This window comes from Natator depressus, chromosome 1 (genome assembly GCF_965152275.1).
Source record: "Natator depressus isolate rNatDep1 chromosome 1, rNatDep2.hap1, whole genome shotgun sequence".
NCBI classification, from domain to species: domain Eukaryota; kingdom Metazoa; phylum Chordata; order Testudines; family Cheloniidae; genus Natator; species Natator depressus.
The window spans coordinates 148,627,569-148,646,888 of NC_134234.1; the positions used below are offsets into that span (position 1 = coordinate 148,627,569).

The window sequence follows — 19,320 nt, forward strand, 5'->3', positions numbered from 1 at the left end:
TTGGACTCTGCCACCTCTAGTTCCTCCTTGTTGGATAATATTTCACTTATTTCCATAGGTGACTTGTTCTGAGTAAGTGTCATTGGCTGGTCCTTATCCATTGGATCTGACAATTGAATGTCCTCCTGATACTGTCTTGCTGAAGGTCTATCCCCACAGATTGATCCTTCTTGGTAAGGTGCCAGAAATGGCCACTGGGACCTCCTTACCCCAGCAGTGACATGCTACTCAGGCAAAAACCCCACTGATTGATCTGGCTGAAAATATCTCTGTGCCTGCGGATCCAGCAGGGCTTCTTTGAACTGATTATAATACATTTTCCCTGGTTCTCATCTGTAATCCACATCCCTCTTCTAGTCCCAATCCATTTGCAGCTCAGATGGGACTAGAGACAATAACCTTCTTGAAAAGGAGAAAGGAGAGAAGTTCTTCTCTGGGGACCCCAAAGGGGTCTTTGGAAGAGGCAGCAGCAGAGAGCCCCTGACCCTTTCCTGTTCTTTGCTGACTCTTGGAGAAGCAGTCAGCCTGACTGGTTGTAATAACACACCTGACATGTTCCGAGATGTAGTACCTGGCTCAGCTGTCTACAGAGCCATGGACGGATCCACCTGATCAACTACTGCTTTAACAGTAACACTATTTGAAGCCATATTAGTGGTTGAACCCTCATCATTTCTCTTAATTGGGTGCTTAGATCTCACCCTCAGGACAGGCACCTCCAGATCTGATATTGTTGAATCCACAGAGGAATGGCTCCTACCTATGCTGAGAATCAGAGACTGATTCTATAATGAGATTCTGTCCCTGTAGGTCCTCTCTCTCGGACTGGCTCTAGGTAATGAGGCCAACACTGAGGATGGCTGCAAATTTTTCCTGGGTACTGCAACTAAGTTTTTCTGAAATGAGACAGCTCTGGAAACAGAGTCTGTCACTTACTGATCCTGACCTTTTCTTCTTTTTCAGATCCTTCACTCTCTCGCATCCTGCCCCTGACATAGGAGCTGAATCTCACTTCTTGCCTGATGAAGAGTCTGGAGATGGGGGCATTGACAAAGCTGGTCTCTGAGAATGGACCGCCGCTGTCAGGGCATCCTGAAATAAAATTGCCTGGAGCTGTTTTGTCTCACTGTTTTTCCCCTTGTTGCAAACACTGAGCAGATCGGTCAGTTAGAGGGAGAATGCCCTTCCCTCAAACATGCCAAGCATCTAGCATGTGCATCTGATGCTGGGAATATCACTGGACATGAGAATCCAGGCACTTAGTCTTCTGGTCCATCATGTCATCCCTTTAACTGTCTCTAAATGAAGCTATGTAACCCTATGTACTTATGTAACTGATACAAGCTATCTACTACTGATCCAAAAGGCTCATACAGCAACAGTGTAACTGTCCAGCAGGTCCTGACTGAAGTAACTAAGGCAGTGGAGCACCAAGCTACTTTTAAACCCCTGCCCTACGTCTGGAGTTTGGCAGGGTGGAGAGGGTAAGGGAGGCAAATGGATGCTCCAACAGCCACTAGTATATTTTACCATTCAGGCTGTAATCATAGAATCATGGAATATCAGGGTTGGAAGGGACCTCAGGAGGTCATCTAGTCCAACCCCCTGCTCAAAGCAGGACCAATCCCCAATTTTTGCCCCAGATCCCAAAATGGCGCCCTCAAGGATTGAACTCACGACCCTGGGTTTAGCAGGCCAATGCTCAAACCACTGAGCTATCCCTCACCCCCTTCCTAATGGTCAGAGCATCCCATGCATGGGAATATACAGAGAACACTCAAAGGAAGAATACTGGGAGTATTTTAAAAGAGGCCTGTCTCTACCTCTATAATGTTTACCTTCTCTGTCCATAATATGACTATGCAGATCTGTTTCTCTAAACTATCAGCACTAGCAAATAAGCCTGATTAGTCCAAAATATACTAAAACATTCAGTATGAGTGCTAAATTCTGTCGACAGAGAAAATTGTCCTCTTACGCACCAGTTGTCTATGTGGGGAACTACACGAGTTCCTACAGCTGTGCTGCAGGGGACATTAAGGCTGTAAAAAGCTGTGAGGAACAGATGTTTCTTCCAATTTTGTTCATATGAGATGATCCAATGACTGGAGAGATCCAAATTAAGGTGGTCCAAAGGTTGAGACAGCCCAATATTCTCAGCCAGACCAGATTTGAACTGATTTAACAATAAAGCTATAGAGAATATCTAAACTTCCTGACTGTAAATATTTATAATTTTAAAATTACTACAGTAGTTTTGTTCAAACTTTGCTCATCCTTAACTGGACAACACCATCTCTGAGTTGTTGTTTAAATAAAAATAATATTTTATATTTAACAGTGCCTTTCATCTGAGACTATCTCAAAATACTTTACAAAATCATGTAGCCTCAGAACTGCCATGTTGGCTGGTAAGCACTATTATCCCTTTTTTAAAGGTAGAGAAAAACAGGAACATTTAGGTTAATTAATTTGCTGAAGATTTCACAGAAAGTCTAAGGCTGGGCCAGAAATAGACAGTACTGACCACTGTCATGCCATGATGCATAATTCTAAACTGTTGCCTGAAGTATCAGGTTATAGTTCATAAAACCAGGCAAAGGGGTCATAACAGTGGTCTACTGCCAGTGCAATGTGCTCCCTTGTACAATGTGTGGAACTTGAAATTCTAAGGGGGCAATAAGAAAAGGAGTACTTGTGGCACCTTAGAGACTAACCAATTTATTTGAGCATAAGATTTCGTGAGCTACAGCTCACTTCATCAGATGCATACTGTGGAAAGTGTAGAAGATCTTTTTATATACACACAAAGCATGAAAAAATACCTCCCCCCACCCCACTCTCCTGCTGGTAATAGCTTATCTAAAGTGATCACTCTCCCTGCAATGTGCCCATACTCTAAGGAGAAGAGGAAATCTAACACTGCTTTCCAACAACCACCCTTTGCCATGAAAAATTATATTATTTATAAACTCTAGAGGGGGGGTCTCAGCTATCTGTGCTAAAGAGAGGGCTGCCGTGAGGAAGGTTGAGTACAAAAGGGGAAAATGGGACAAAGTGGATTATTCATGGCTCTGAAGATTCCCCAGGTGAAAAAATAGCAGCAAGATGATTATAGCAAATGCTCTAAAACTGTACTTAAAAGAAAGAAAGAAAAAAAAAAGGTAGATATTGCAACTCAAAATCCACTTCAAAGTTCAGTGCTTATACTGTATTTGGGACTGAATGCTCTTAAAGTTATATAACTTAATTTTGAATGGATCTTTCCTAAACAATGTACTAGGGCTACTGGTGACCCTTAAGCAGAGGTGAAAGTAAGCCGGTAAGCCCTGGTATGGCATACCGGCAAGAGCCTGTGAGCTGTGCCGGGGCGGATCAGCTTCCCCAAGTGGCAATTTAAAGGGCCTGGGGCTCCCGGCAGTGCCCCGGGCCCTTTAAACGGCCGCCAGAGCCCTGCTGCCAGAGCCCTGGGGAAGCAGTGGGAGGGGGCTCAGATGGCGATTTAAAGGGCCCAGGGCTCCTGTCGCAACTACCGACCTGGGCCCTTTAAATAGGTGCCGGAGCGGCAGCAGGGCTCCGGGGACGATTTAGGGTCCAGGGCTCCGGTAGCCACTACCACCTCGGGTCCTTTAAATCGTCCCCGGAGCCTGCCGGAGCCCTGGGGTAGCAGTGGTGGGGCTCTGACGGCTACTGAAAGGGTCTGGGACTCCGGCCACCATTACCGCCCCTGGCCCTTTATATCGCCGCTGGAGCCCCACCGTCGCCTCCCCAGGGCTCCGGCAGCAGGGCTCTGGGGATGATTTAAAGGACCCGGGTCGGTAGCGGCAAACGGAGCCCCGGACTCTTTAAATCGCCGCCTGAGCCCTGCTGCTGGAGCCCCGGGGCTCGGGTGGCAATTTAAAGGACCCGGGGCTCCCACTGTTCCTACCCTCCAGAGTCCTTTAAATCGCCATGCAAGCCTGCTGCTGGAGCCCTGCGGTAGCGGCAGCGGGGCTCCGGTGGTGATTTAAAGGGCCAGGGCTGGCTCCCGGCTGCTGCTACTGCAGCGGAGCCCCGGGCCCTTTAAAGCTCCACCAGAGCCCAGGGCAGCAGTGGGAGCCGGGAGCCCTCGGGGCTCCGATGGTTATTTAAAGGGCCCGGGGCTCTGCTGCGGTAGCCGCAGTTGGAGCCCTGGGCCCTTTAAATCACTCCCAAGCCCCGGGACTCCCAGCTGACTCTGCAGCTGGTAGCTCCGGGGTGATTTAAAGAGTCTGGGGCTCCCAGCTGCTGCTACCACAGTCCCAGCCTGGGGACCTTTAAATCTTGATTTAAAGGGACCGGGGATGTAAAGGTCCCGGCTCTTCCAGTAGAGGCCACATCTCTTCCAGTTGAGGCCCCTCCCCCTCCCAAGGACTCTGGAGTACTGGTAAATCCTTTAAATTACTTTCACCCCTGCCCTTAAGCCCCAGGTAACGAATTAGGCTGCAAGCACAAAGGATATTTTTAAACTGCCTGGACTGATCACATGCAATCTGCTGGAATCAGAAGTCAAGATAATTAATTCTAATCCATTTCTGTGCTAATGATCTGAACATAATACATATGAAACTTCCAGAGTTCTTCCAAAATCTATCTATATAGCAAGCTAATAATATAATGAATCAAGATTATGCTACTTGGCTACAAGTTCAAATACTGATTTGTGAAATGATTAACCAGAAGCTGGTTGTGTTCTGCTATTATTTTATGATGAAGTGATAATATACTCCAGATAATAAAGTGACTAAACTACAATACCCACCTGGTGAAGTTAAGAAACAGATTGACAGAGCCAGAAGAGTACCCAGAAGTCACCTACTACAAGACAGGCCCAACAAAGAAAGTAACAGAATGCCACTAACCGTCACCTACAGCCCCCAACTAAAACCTCTCCAGTGCATCAAGGATCTACAACCTATCCTGAAGGACGATCCCTTACTCTCACAGACCTTGGGAGACAGGCCAGTCCTCGCTTACAGGCAGCCTCCCAACCTGGGGCAAATACTCACCAGCAACTACACACATCACAATAAAAACGCTAACCCAGGAATCAAACCCTGCAACAAACCCCGGTTCCAACTGTCTGCGTATCTGTTCAAGGGACACCATAATAGGACCTAACCACATCAGCCACACCATCAGGGGCTTGTTCACCTGCACATCTACCAATGTGATATATGCCATCATGTGCCAGCAATGCCCCTCTGCCATGTAAATTGGCCAAACCGAACAGTCTCTACACAAAAGAATAAATGGACATAAATCTGACATCAGGAATTACAGCATTCAAAACCCAGTAGGAGAACACTTCAACCTCCCTGGCCACTCAATATCAGACTTAAAAGTGGCAATTCTTCAACAAAAAAAACTGCAAAAAACAGGCTCCAACATGAAACTGCAGAACCGGAATTAATTTGCAGACTGGACACCATCAAATTAGGCCTGAAGAAAAACTGGGAGTGGATGAGTCACTACAAAACCTAATTTTACCATACTAATTTCCCCCTACTGTTACTCACACCTTCTTGTCAACTGTCTGAAATGAGCCACCCTCATTACCACTACAGAAGTGATTTTTCCTCCCTTGGTATTCTACTGTTAATTGAATTGTCTCGTTAGCACTGACCCCCAATCTGGGAAGGCAACACCCATCTTTTCATGTACTATGTATAAATATACCTGCTACTGTATTTTCCACTCCATGCATCTGATGAAGTGGGTTCAGCCCACGAAAGTTTATTCCCAAATAAATTTGTTAGTCTCTAAGGTGCCACAAGGATTTCTCATTGTTTTTGCTGATACAGAGTGGTGGCCGTGTTAGTCTGTAACTCTTCATCTTATTTGCTCAGCTTGAAGTAATATGATACCTAAAATACGGAGCAAGTCAAGAAGTAATGCTGATTTTTTTTAAACTTGAATTTACAGTATTTTGATCCTAAGGGTTTTTTTTACTGTAATACATTAATAAAACAAAACCCACATTAAAATAATTTTAAAGGTTTTTTTGGCAGTAGGCAGCAACATCAAGAAAAGTTACAGTTATGTTTGAATTTTTACTCTCAGCCTAATTTCTCAAGTCTGGTTTTCCTGTAAATCAGGGTAGCTTAGTGCTACTCTGATGATGCACGCTGCCCCAAAAGCCACTTTAAATGGTCACCTGTAGATTCCCTGATGAATGGGAAATTCTAGGGTGGGACAGAAATGCCACAGCAGCTCTTACACCCTCCTCTGAGTGGGAGGATGGGTGGTGTGGCCCAGGCTCTACTGCCAAATTGATCCTCAACTACTGGAAGATAGTATAAAATTAAGGTAGCTATCAGGCTGCTCCAATTTACTTTGGAGACCAGAATGGCATCAGAATCAGAGAAGTGCAAAACTGGCTTTAAATGATTTTGAAGGCCCATTCCTGAGCTGCACAGAGAATTTCTTGGCCACAGCACTATTTCAGGGTCTTTGAATCATTTAACACTGTTTATAGCAATGTTGAATGATAAGGGGAATCATGTTTATATTAGAATTTTAGTCTTAACTGTGAATTTCATTGTTTTATGTATTCTTTATGTAATGCTTCCACCATAAGCACTCCACCCATTGTCCCTGGGCATGTACATTATCTTCTGGGAAGCAGTGCTCAGACTATAGGCAAGAGATAATAGACTACTGAAATCTTGTAGGATTCTCCTAGAGGAAAAGTTTCCTACTAGATTTAAGAACACAGGGTGCCTTCACTTGGCGGAAGAGAATTCACACTCTGAATGCAAGGTTTTAGCTCTTTCATGACACTTAACAGGGAAACCAGGAATTATCCAATTACAGTAATGGAAACTATACTTGCAGTCTAAAGTATGAGAAAATACACAAAATTGGATGGTGAAAACAAAGCAGATGCATAGTTAACTCTGAATGGTTTAAATGAGGGATAAGAAAACTAAAAACAAAAAGCTGGATAAACAAATTTAATGCAAGGTACCCTATAAAACTCACAATCTCACCTTCCTCAGAATACCCACTCATTCTTAGCCCCTTACACAAACACTAACTCCCAAGACACAATAAACACTATGGGTTAGCTACAATGTTTATTTGGAGTCATAAATTTCTAAAAATAATGCCTTGATTTTCATGAAGGATGACTACCTGTAGCGCCAAGTCATTTCAATGGGAGCAGAAGGTGCTCAGCAGATCCATAAACCAATCAATCAGTTCTTGAAAGTACACAAAAGTTGGCCAGCTTATAGATTGTGGGGCCGCAGGTAAATGACTCCAGTGATGGGAAAGGAAAGAGGATGTATATAATAGTAACAGGCTAAAGACTTTTTGGGGAAGAAAACGTTCTCCAGGTGAACATCAATTTGTGGAATTAACTGATCCACGGTTTCTCTCTTGCTGCCTGGGGTAAGACGAATTCTGTTCCTTCTGAGGACTGACTGATTTCCCTGTTTTCCCGAAATCCCTTGACTGAATGACTGTTCTAAAATTTCAGTGCAACCCCGGTCATCATTTCAACCAACCTCTTTACCCCAGGGAAAATGTAGCAGGCATCCAAACCAGGTTTCAGGCAGATGGTGGTTTTGGAGGCACTGTATTTACATGATCTCTTTATGTTCACACTGGAAACCTGTCTGTTCTGATGTATCTGCGCATGCATACTGTGTACATTTGTGCTACTGTTCAGAGAGGAACACTCTGAATACTATCATGTATGGATTTACCAAACTTTTAAATTTTCCAATGAATCCTGAGCTCATCACTAACTGCCTGATGGAGCAAGACTTTAAAGCTCTCAGAACTCATTAGGTTTTCAATTAGGTCTCCAGTTCTCCACTGTATTTTTTTTTCTATTTGTATTGCTACCTTTTATTTTTGAGACTAGACACTTCCAGTTTAGCTATAAAAAATTTCCTCTCCCCTTCCCCATATCCAAACTCTTACCAGTTCTTGTCACTACTTTCTCTAAAGTATCTCTAACAGTGCATCCTTTTTTCTCCATCCCTGCTGTTAGCATCTTGGTTGATGCTTTGGTAATCTTTTATCTCCACTACAGTAACTCCCTGCTCTCTGGCTTCCCTGTGCCTCACCTCTCTTTCTACTCTATTCAATACAATACACTGCTACCAAGATAGTCTCACATCTCTGCTCTTCTCAGATCCCCTCCACTAACTTCTTTCTTTCCACATTGAGTTCACTCCCAGGTCTCAACTCCCTGCACAAATCTGCCCTAACCTACATCTCTTCTCATCATTTTCTTTCCCCATTCTAACTCCCATGATCTTCTCAAGCTTCTGTCTTGATTGCATAGGTGCTGCAACTAGGGGTGCTGGAGGTGCAGCAGCACCCCCTGACTTGAAGTGGTTTCCATCATATACAGGGTTTATAGTTTGGTTCAATGGCTCTCAGTACCCCCACTATACAAACTGATCCAGCACCACTGCTTGACTGTTCCATTTGCCTCCCACACCACCTGACTTCATGCCTTCCCAAATCAATGTTTGCCAAGCACACTCTCTCTGCTCCTTCACAAAACTACTCCACAAAGTGCTCCAGAAATGTCCACCCTGTGCTCATTTTCTGATCATATTGCATTGTTTCACGTCTCCTCTTGCCTTTAGGCTGTAAACCTCTGTAGGACAGATGCATGTATTTATATGGCACATTTAACCCCTTGTACAATGCTGTATATTCTTAATGCACTACATAATTAACTCGTTTCATCAATAAAATTTGAAGGGACAGCTCTACTATGTCCCTATTGCATGAAGGCAAAAGGATCTTTTCAGGTGTTTTTTTAAGTACTTACAGGTTTCCTTGGGTCAGTCTCTATTGAAAAATTTCCAGGATTGCTGTTGACAATTTCCAGTTCTAGGGTTTCATACGTAGGATTAAGCACAGGGATATACATACGGACCCATCTTAAAGAAAAATAAAATCTGAGTAAGGTATTATAAATTACGAAACTTGCTCCATTATTGCCTAATGTTAAACCTTTATGGCTTTTGCTGACTTGAAAAACAAGAATTAAGTTTCAAAGTGTTCAATAGCAGTAACAAGTACTTAATAGTATTAAGAATAGTGATAAAATATACTAACTTTATGCCCTACAATACCTGCTTGTGATTACATTAAGTGACCACCACTTCAGTTTTACTTCTGCACTCTATTCTCTTTGATTTATAAACTCACTCTCTAGGACTAGGACTAATTTTAGTGTCACTCATTTTAGCCATGTGGCTATTTCACAACTTTCAAAGCCACCAGAAGGATTTGATAACAGAAAGTAAAATGATTACATTTATACTATACCACACATTTATAGTCCATAACTAGACTGCAGTGTCTGCCCTCAGAGAAAATAACTGCATAGAAATTAATGATAATCAGATGATAAATGAGGATACCTGCATTTCCTTTTCCTCCAAGTAATGGTCAAAATAAGCTAGTAATTAAATGATATCTCCAATAGCTTTAGATTTACTGCCACTAAGCAGTAATCCTTCTTGATCACTTTGTATCTTTGAACATTCGAACAAGACTTCTGTACTATGCCTGCCCATTTAAAAGCAGGTTCTCCCACTCCCTCCTATTTACTCCCCTCACTGCTCCCACATGAACTGAAAGACCATTTTAACTATTCATGGTAAATAGGCCCAATGGCCTGTGATGGGATGTTAGATGGGGTGGGATCTGAGTTACTACAGAGAATTCTTTCCTGGGTATCTGGCTGGTGAATCTTGCCTACATGCTCAGGGTTCAGCTGATCGCCATATTTGGGGTCGGGAAGGAATTTTCCTCCAAAGCAGATTGGAAGAGGCCCTGGGGTTTTTTCGCCTTCCTCTGTAGCACAGGGTATGGGTCACTGGCTGGAGGATTCTCTGCACCTTGAAGTCTTTAAACCATGATTTGAGGACTTCAATAGCTCAGACATAGGTAGAGGTTTATTGCAGGAGTGGGTGGGTGAGATTCTGTAGCCTGCATTATGCAGGAGGTCAGACTAGATGATCACAATGGTCCCTTCTGACCTTAATATCTATGAATCTATGAAACCATTTCACTTTACACAACAGTGACATTGCTCATTACAATATAATGACTAATTATATTTAAAATGTAGAGTATGGATTTTAATGAGTACAGTGACAGTCAGAGCAAAACTTGTATTACAGGGGTTGTGGGAGTGGTGTGCTTTAAATCAGCCAGCACTATACCTTGCAATCTGCATTTTTTTCTTATGCTCTTATAAGCAAGTACATGGAGATAGGATGTGTTCTGTACGATATGTTATTTTCAAAGGAAGAGATCACTAGCTATTCTAAGATTCCTATTATTTTGCCCATACTACTATAATATAATAATCCCATTTATGGGAATGTTGACCATAAATCACATGCTGGTTATAACGACAAGGGACATATAAAATAGATTCAAGGTGGATCAGTGGAAATAGTAATTAAGGAAAAGTTTGAAAAATGTGATGCACACCTTGGTTTTGCATTCATTCAGGTATCTCCAATACAGAGATACGCATCTATCCAAAGCTATGACAGGTCAACTGCCTGATTGCTCCATATATTTTTCCCTTGGTAGAGCAAGTTAACCACATCCAAACTACACAACTTTTTTGTAAAAAGCAACAGTCCATAAAAGGAAAGACATTTCAATCAAATTTTAGGATTGTGACCTGAGGTCCCAATCCTGCATCTTTCTCAGTGCTGTAGATGCCCCCCCCCTTGTATGTTAATAATATGTTGATTTCGGTGGGGTTCCACACAGGTCTAGCACTCTACCTGGGTACAGCAGGTTACATTGTTAGGGCCTAAACCCCCAACAGTCGAGAAGCAGTTCTCTCATGCCTAACACTTACCAAGAACTCTACTAGTGGATTTCTCAGTCTCAGGGATAATCAAGAATACATGGGAGACTTAGATATTCCCTCAGACTACTGCTTTTCAATAGAGTAGTGTTACCATGAGACAGAAGACCCACATTCTTTGATTTCCTCAAAATGAAAATGGAGATATATCATACAATTTAATTATATTGATAAGGAACAGACTCATGAGGGGAACAAAATTTTATGAGAGACAACCAAAAACATTCCTAAGAAGCCAATTTGAAGAAGAAAACAAAAAAACCCCACAAACAACCAACAGTTTTACGAAAGAAAAAAAGTGTTATTTTCCAAACTATCCGCAGAATTTCAAAAAGGATGTAACACTGATCTCTACTTTTTGCTTTTTGTAACAAAGAAACTATTTGGGGGACAGACAAAGGGAGCACTCCTATTATACAGTACAGTATACCAAAATACGCTTTGCAAATATTACAAAGCAGGTGTATATTTAAAATAGCATGGTACATCAATTCATAATAAATCAGCTTCATTTACAACTTCATAGTGTTGAGTTTAAAATATAAGGGCAACTGCTATTTGAAATATTTCAACAACATTTATTAGAATGTATTTTATTTTATAAATAAAACTACTTCAAATTTCAGTGACAAAACAAAATATGCATGATTTTCATTTACATTTAAACAATACAATAGTTCATTAAATGAAGGGTGTCTGGAATATTCTTTCACATTAATGGTTGTAACTTGCACAGGTGCTCTGACAGTTTTATAAACAGCTTCAAGATGTGTGTGTATGCACTTGTAAAGGGGCTCAATGTAAAAAGGCATTTTATAATTGCTATTTAAAATAAAAAAATATTATGTCCATTTAACTAATGGAGATAATTAAATTTTAACAGTTAATTGCTTTAGCTTTTGATCTATTTTTAATGACCAATATTATTTTAAATTTATCTCATTTTTCCTCTATAGCCATTATAAAATAATTTATTATGCATGCTGGATCTTTTAAAATATTATAGTATCTTTTTTCCTGCCTAAAAAAGAATTCCTTCCTAGTAGATCAATGAGAAAAATTATGCATTTTAATTAGGCCTGTCAAATGATTTTAAAAAGTAATCACAATTAATCAAGGGACTTAAAAATATAGTCATGATTAATCGCAGTTTTATTCACACTGTTAAATAATAATAGAAAACCAATTTAAATTTATTGTAAATATTTTGGATGTTTTTCTACATTTTCAAATAGCTTGATTTCAATTATAGCACAGAATACCAAGTGTACAGTGCTCACTTTATATTATTTTTATTACAAATATTTGCACTGTAAAAAAGATAAAAATCTACAAGTTGAAGCATGAAGGGGCATACGAATGCTTTGCATATCTGGCACGTATATACCTACAACAGTGCTATGCAAATGCCTGTTCTCACTTTCAGGTGACACTGTAAATAAGAAGCGGGCAGCATTTTCTCCTGTTAATGTAAACAAACTTATTTGTCTTAGCAATTGGCTGAAGAACTAGGACTGAATGGACTTGTGGGCTCTAAAATTTTAGAGTGCTTTGTTTTTGAGTGCAGTTATGAGAAAAAAAAATCCACAGTTGTAAGTTGCTCTTTCTCTAAAGAGATTGCACTACAGCAGGGGTTCTCAAACGTCATTGCGCTGTGATCCCCTTCTGACAACAAAAATTACCATATGACCCCAGAAGGGGAGAGCCCATCCAAGCCCCGCTGCCCTGTGCGGGGGGCGGGAGGGGCAGAAGCTGAAGCCCAAGCCTCCATGCACCAGGCAGGGGGGCCCCAAAGCCAAACCCTGAGGGTTCAGCTCCAGGTAGGAGGCCTGTAACCTGAACCCCACTGCCCAGGGCTGAACCTGAGCCCCGCTGCTCACAGCTGAAACCGAAGCCTGAGCCCTGTCACCCAGAGCCAAAGCCCTTGGACTTCTACCCCAGGCAGTGGGGCTTGGCCTTGGACCCTGGGCCCCAGCAAGTCTAATGCCAGTCTTGGCGACCCCATTAAAATGGGGTCCCAACCCATTTTGGGGTCCCAACCCACAGTTTGAGAACCGCTGCACTACAGTACTTGTATGAGGTAAATTGAAAAATATTATTTCTTTTATCTTTTTTATAGTGCAAATATTTGTAATAAAAATAATATAAAGTGGGCACTGTACACTTTGTATTATGTGTTGTCATTGAAATCAATATATTTGAAAATGTAGAAAAACTTCCCAAAATATTTATAAGAAATTTAAATTGGTATTCTATTACTGTTTAACAGTGCGATTAAATCTGCAATTAATCACTTTAATCTAATTAATTTGCTTTGCATTAATTGCTTGAGTTAACTGCAGTTGACAGCCCTAATTTTAATGTACCATTTGTGAACTGTAGTTAATACATCTCACAGTAATTGTTAGAAATGTTTAGAGTTTATTTGAACGTCCTTCTTTATTTATTTCCTTTTAAAGCATCTCCATGTTCTGCTCCTCTGTCACAGAGTTTTTGCTACTTTTAAGAATATCATATTAAAACAAGTTATAACATTAATATTCCCTTAAAGCGAATGTTAGGCATATTAAATTGTATTAACTACATGTATATAGAATCATAGAATATCAGGGTTGGAAGGGACCTCAGGAGATCATCTTGTCCAACCCCCTGCTCAAAGCAGGACCAATCCTCAATTTTTGCCCCAGATCCCTAAATGTCCCCCTCAAGGATTGAGCTCACAACCCTAGGTTTAGCAGGCCAATGCTCAAACCACTGAGCTATCCCTCCCCCCATTTATGTATATATAAATCATGTTCAAGTTGCTCATTTTGTTCATAAGGCCCTAAATTATCTCAAAGATTAATACAAGGTTGTACAAAATGTCACCCAAACTCTGAGGATGTGGTTTAACACTTTCTCCAAAAAGTGGCAATGACAAATAATTTTAAACTTTTTAAAAATTTAATTACTGTTGAAGATCATTTATCATACACAGATCCATAAAAAACTAAATATGTTCTTTTATTATTAAATTTACATGGAACTTTACAAACAGATATGCTGCCTAATTTAAAGGCCTTGATTCAGCTAAGAGTTTAAGCTACTCATCTGGCTCCTTACTAATATAAGGAATTCTATTATGGTTAAAGTGGCTATTCCCATGAATATGGCTTTGCAGGGTATGGGACAAAACATGGGATAGCAGTTCAGGAAGTGGAGAGTATGGACAGATTATTCATGAAGAGAAGATAGGACAGGATTTCTGGAATAAGTAAATTTGAGGAGAGAACTGAGGAGGGCCTTTGCTGGACAGAAAGTAGGGGGCAGCATGAAGCCAGGAGTATGAAAAAGAGAAAAAGGTTAAAGCAAGGAAAGAGGGTTGAGAAGTGTACTGCAAGCTATTTTAATCCATTTTGTTAGAGTTCCTCTCACATATAATGTCTACTACTGTTTGTTTGCTTTTACTTTATTTAAAAAAAAATCTGCTCCTTCACCATTCCTCTTATGTTTTTCTTCTATGATGCACGGGTGTCATATGAAGATGTGTTCATCTATCAGTGTGAAGGGACTAGAATCACATACACTTACTTGTAAAGTAACACAAAATTTTGTTTGAAAGTAGAATCTTGAAAGTCAATGAATGTCAAATAATATTTCTGACGGGCAAGTGTTGTATTTAACAACGCTAATCCTCTCCAATGCATACTTTCATTATGCATACTAAAGTAGGAATTGCCATAGTGGAGCAGACCAATTGTCCATGTAGGCTTGTGTGAAACAGTTGTCAATGCCAGATGCTTCATGTGAAAGAGCATAAACTCCTTATCATCTACCTAATTGTGCAAGTCTATACCAAGAGAGAAGATTTATATTTGATCACAACTGGTGGTAAGCTTTAGATCTGAAACCCGAGGATGCACAGCATTTGCAATTTTATCTCAGTCATATTAATCCCACCTGTCGCAGGTCATACACAGTTTTTTACCTGAAAGGTTTTTAAAGTTACTTTTTAAACATTATGCAAAAACATTAAAAACATTTATGTATTAAAAGATATGGAAAGGAGCAGCTATGGTATTTTACACATATTTCCTTTCAGTTCATCTATCCATTTACCAATAATTTAGACAGACACAATGTCACTTTATCCTTAAGTTATTATAAACTCTTTCAACACACACATCACTAATCATATACACAGGTGTGGAAACTAGGAGTGGGGGATGCTGCAGCACCCCCAGGTTTCATTGTGAAAAGTTGCCCGGTGCTGCCAAAAGCATATACTTGCTTTATAGCAGAGGACCCCAATCTGTGCGGCATGCCCCCCGCCAAGGGATTGCTGAGGAATGTTTTGGGGGGCGTGGCTGAGGTTTGGGTCAGCCCCCGGCGGGAGCGCCACCCAGCTCTGCTACTGGCCCCAGCCTGGCTACTGGCCCCAGGTGCCAGTCCAGGGCCTCTGCTCCTGGCCCCGTTACTGAGTATCGGCTGCATGTCCCACGCCCGGGGCTCCGATCCAAGCCCCACACCTGGGGTCCCAGCTGCCACTGGCCCCACGCTCGGGGATCCAGTCCTGGTCCCGGCACCCAGGGTCCTGGCTGCAGCCAGCCCCGTGCCCAGGGCTCCGTACCTACCCCAGCTATGGTCTAAGCCAGTCCCCCCTTACTCCTGCCATGCTCTCCGCCCCTCCCGGAGCTACAGCCCGACTCCTGGCCCCAACTCAGGGGGTGGGGGGGGTGGGGTAAGGACAGGGGTAAGGGTGGGTACGAGGTAATTGGGGAATACTGGCTTTCACCACCCCCACCGTAAAAAAAGTCTCTCAGTGCCACTGATCACATAGCTGACATAGCTAAAGATAACACCAAAACATGAGTCCAGGTTTTCAAAAAAGTGTACAACATCTAGCAGCTCCCATTGTTGGAGAGCTTCTAGTTGCTGAGCACTTTTGAAAACTTGGCCCCAGTTGTGGATGCTGAAAGCTTTTGAAAACCTGACCCTAAAAGCTGCAAGTATGTTTTGAGAGTCAAATTATGTTGTGGGAATGTAAGGTGAAATTTTATAGGAGGAAAAAGACAAGAGGATCACTACTACATACAGCGTCTGGAGATGCACCTCCTGAACAGAAGCAGAGTTCATGTACACCTGCAAAGTCTGCAGGAAAGAAACTTCAGTACTTCACATCTCTGGAGGGTGAGAAGGTGGTAGGCAGTGTTCAAAATTTATAAAATAGGCCCACTGGGGAAGGTCCATGATTAGGAAAGGAAAGTCCTATACAACTTAATAGAGAATGGTACCTTTTCATAGAGAGTGTTTAAGACAACCTGCAGAATTCTATAGTATTGTAGCCAATTAGTTCATTTTATTATCCATTTATCATTGCATTATTCAGTGTTATGGTCAGCTCATATGCTAGGTCATACTCTAGGTCAGTGTATGCTAACTAGATTTAAATTGTAGGATTATGGGAGTATAAGATTGACAAGTGTTTAGGAGTGATGTGTGTATTAGATTTGTAAGTAAAGCATGGCTGGAATGCAAGGCCTACAGGCTGAGGCCTCAAAGATTTTAACTTAACCATACTAGGCTGTAGCTTAATAATGCTTGACATGAGAGGGTGACCTAGAAATAACCCTATGACAGTAAGGCTGCAAGATTACTGTAAAAGATGATTTTGTGGGAAGAAAAGACTGTGGCATACCACAAAGTAATGTGCAAGACCACAAGACACCTAACTGTAACATTATGGAATGCCCTGCTTTGACCGCAGGTTACCATGGATGCATGTTGTGAGTAGATGCTAATGAGGATAAAGGGAACTAAGAAACAAGCTCTGAAAAATAGGGCAATATTTATGGGATGTGGAAGTACACATAAGGAAAAGAGTAGAAACACTCATGTATATGCATAAGGTGTGTGGCACGGTCAGAATAACAATGTAAAAGAAGTACCCTGGTTGGGCAAAAGTGGGAAGACCCCAAGGGAAACCCGAGGAGGAACCGTCCCTCTATCGATCATCTGTTGAGATATCCATCAGACCCTAGAATATCTTTGAGGATGTGAGTATGACTAATCTTAGGCGTTGCATGGGTTTTTGTAGGATTTTATATATGCATGGGTAATTTTAACTTTACTTGTTGCTTCAATAAAACTTGTAGTACAGATAAGACTTTTTACTTGTGGTTGTGTCTGCGGTCACTATCCTTGGTCTTTGTGTGTTCCTGGAGTCTGCAAAATTGAGAAAAGCACCAGAGGTGATATTCACTCTCTTGAGCTTGAAACTGCAGCAACAGGAGCTGAACACAAAGTAATTTAATTCAAAATTACTAAATTCAAATTAAGTAAGAAAAAGGCTACCATATGGATAATTTGCTATTAAATTCTGCAGCTGTTTAAGAGAAATTTATATAGAGTCGTATAATTAGTTTAATTCCAATTAAATTACCCTTCCACAAGCAGAATTCAATACGTATCATAATATATTAAAGACACAATCTGTGAAGATCCTGACTGTACAAGTTTGACCATTATTACTAGGGAAGCTAGGTGCTATGGTAACACAAATAATAATATGGTACATCTAGATGTAATCAGCTATAGTTCCAGAATGCATACTTGTTTGTATGTTTTATATTAGATATTGATACCAAGGAACAAATTAAATTGAAGTATGATGCTGTACTTACTTTCCAAGCTCACATTCTATTTCAGGTAATGTAGTTGGCAATGGTTTCTCTGAAGTCAGCTTCAGTGCATACCAAAACTCCCCAACCATCTCTGACAGGAATATGACACTGAAGACAGAGATATAAACAAAGTTCTGTCTGAGATGTCTTTTTCTATAACGTCCAGATTGATAAAAGCACAAATTAGAATTTCAGAAAAAATAATGGAGTTCAACACAATGACCCCTTTGTTAGCTTGTAGAATTTTCTACTAAGAGTTCTATACGGCTCCAGAGAGTATCTGGATACACCCATCACAAATGAACAGTGATCTTTATGGAGATCCATGGGCAATCAACAGGCTTCATCTTTCTTAACTTTTCAGTTGAAAAATGGCAGTTTTTATATTAAAAGCAGAAAAACTAGAATACATCTCCAACTTTAACTTATAGGAGCAAATTTTAATTTAATTCAAATATCACAGCAGTTTGCTACTTGACGTTTGGAGACCTGCTACATTATCTAAAAATAAAATAGGGAGACATCATTAGTCCATTTAAAAGGAAAATACTTTTAAAAACCTAAGAGATCAAAACTGAAATATATATAAGAACATGACAAATGGATATGTTTCAATGGCATATTCATTATTCTACAATCAAATCTTGTCAGGATTGAAAGTTTTCTGTTGCTATGCGATTACTTAGAGTAGTGTATTTTTGTGGCAGGCATTTCAACACATTCTTTTCTTGTTACAGTTTTGTTTTTCTCGCTCTCTCATTTTGTGGCCAGGAGAATCACAAAAATAAGTGAAATAAAATTACAGTGAACACGTTAAACCACTCTAACAGCTAAAAATACAATGTGCAAACCTGAGCTGCATGACGGATCAGCTCCTGTTTTAAACAAAGAGACATGAGTTCTGAAGACTATTCACTGTGACCACTTTACACTGCACCCTTAGCATAAACTGGCTTTGAAGTCAGCATTATGCTAGCCAGGGAAGATCACTCAAGTGTAAAGATGATAGCAGAGCAACCATAAGGGATTTTTCAGCACTCTTCCTCCCAGTTGCTGGCATAAACACGGTAAAGAGGTAGTAGCCTGGCTGCACTTGCCATACCAATTCCTGACTGCATTTTCAGACCCTCAGAACTGTTTGTCCCTGATTTAATTTAGGGCAGACCTCAGGTTGCTCTAGCATGACACAGGGAGACCAGCTTTGCACAGAGCTATAACAGGATCAGGGTAGTGCAAAATTTACACCACCTTTGCACATGCCCCCTTGACCTGCACGCTGCAGATCAGCTGAAACCAAAAACTGCCCCATAGATCTGTCAAGTTAAAAGCACATATCTTGTTATCTGAAAATTATGAACTTGAAAAAAATACTCCACCAGAATATTCTGACACAGCAAAATAAAATATATTTTCATTCTCAGCTTTCAGAAATGATCAGTTCTGTATCTTGTCTCTGAAAATTTTACTAGAATGTTAACAGTGGTCATTTCTATAAAACTATAGCCTCTGAAAGCTGTAGTGCAATAATACTTGGCAGTATTCTTTTTCTTGGGAAAATCAATAAGAACAATTTGAACAATTGCTTTCGGGACTGCTTATTTTGGTGAACTTCAGCCAACTAATGTTTAATTAACAATGCCCTCAGAAAAACTCTTACAATTCTGCAGCGTTCAGCAGCCTGCCGTTACTAGTTCAGCTGAGAATTATGATCAGTGGCAGCAACTCTGAAACCAAGACCAAAAGGTCATCAGTCTCATCACTGGTAATTATCAT

At 40.9% G+C, this 19,320-nt stretch overlaps 1 protein-coding gene across 1 annotated transcript in view; it reads right to left on the minus strand.

Moving 5' to 3' along the window:
• CFAP47 (cilia and flagella associated protein 47) overlaps positions 1 to 19,320 on the minus strand; it is a 635,949-nt gene that overhangs the window by 141,578 nt on the left and 475,051 nt on the right. The window contains exons 53-54 of the mRNA XM_074968655.1: positions 17,548 to 17,655; positions 8,816 to 8,927 (exon numbers count right to left, since the gene is read on the minus strand). Of these exons, the coding sequence (XP_074824756.1) occupies positions 8,816 to 8,927; positions 17,548 to 17,655 (220 nt within the window). The remainder of the gene's footprint in view (positions 1 to 8,815; positions 8,928 to 17,547; positions 17,656 to 19,320) is intronic.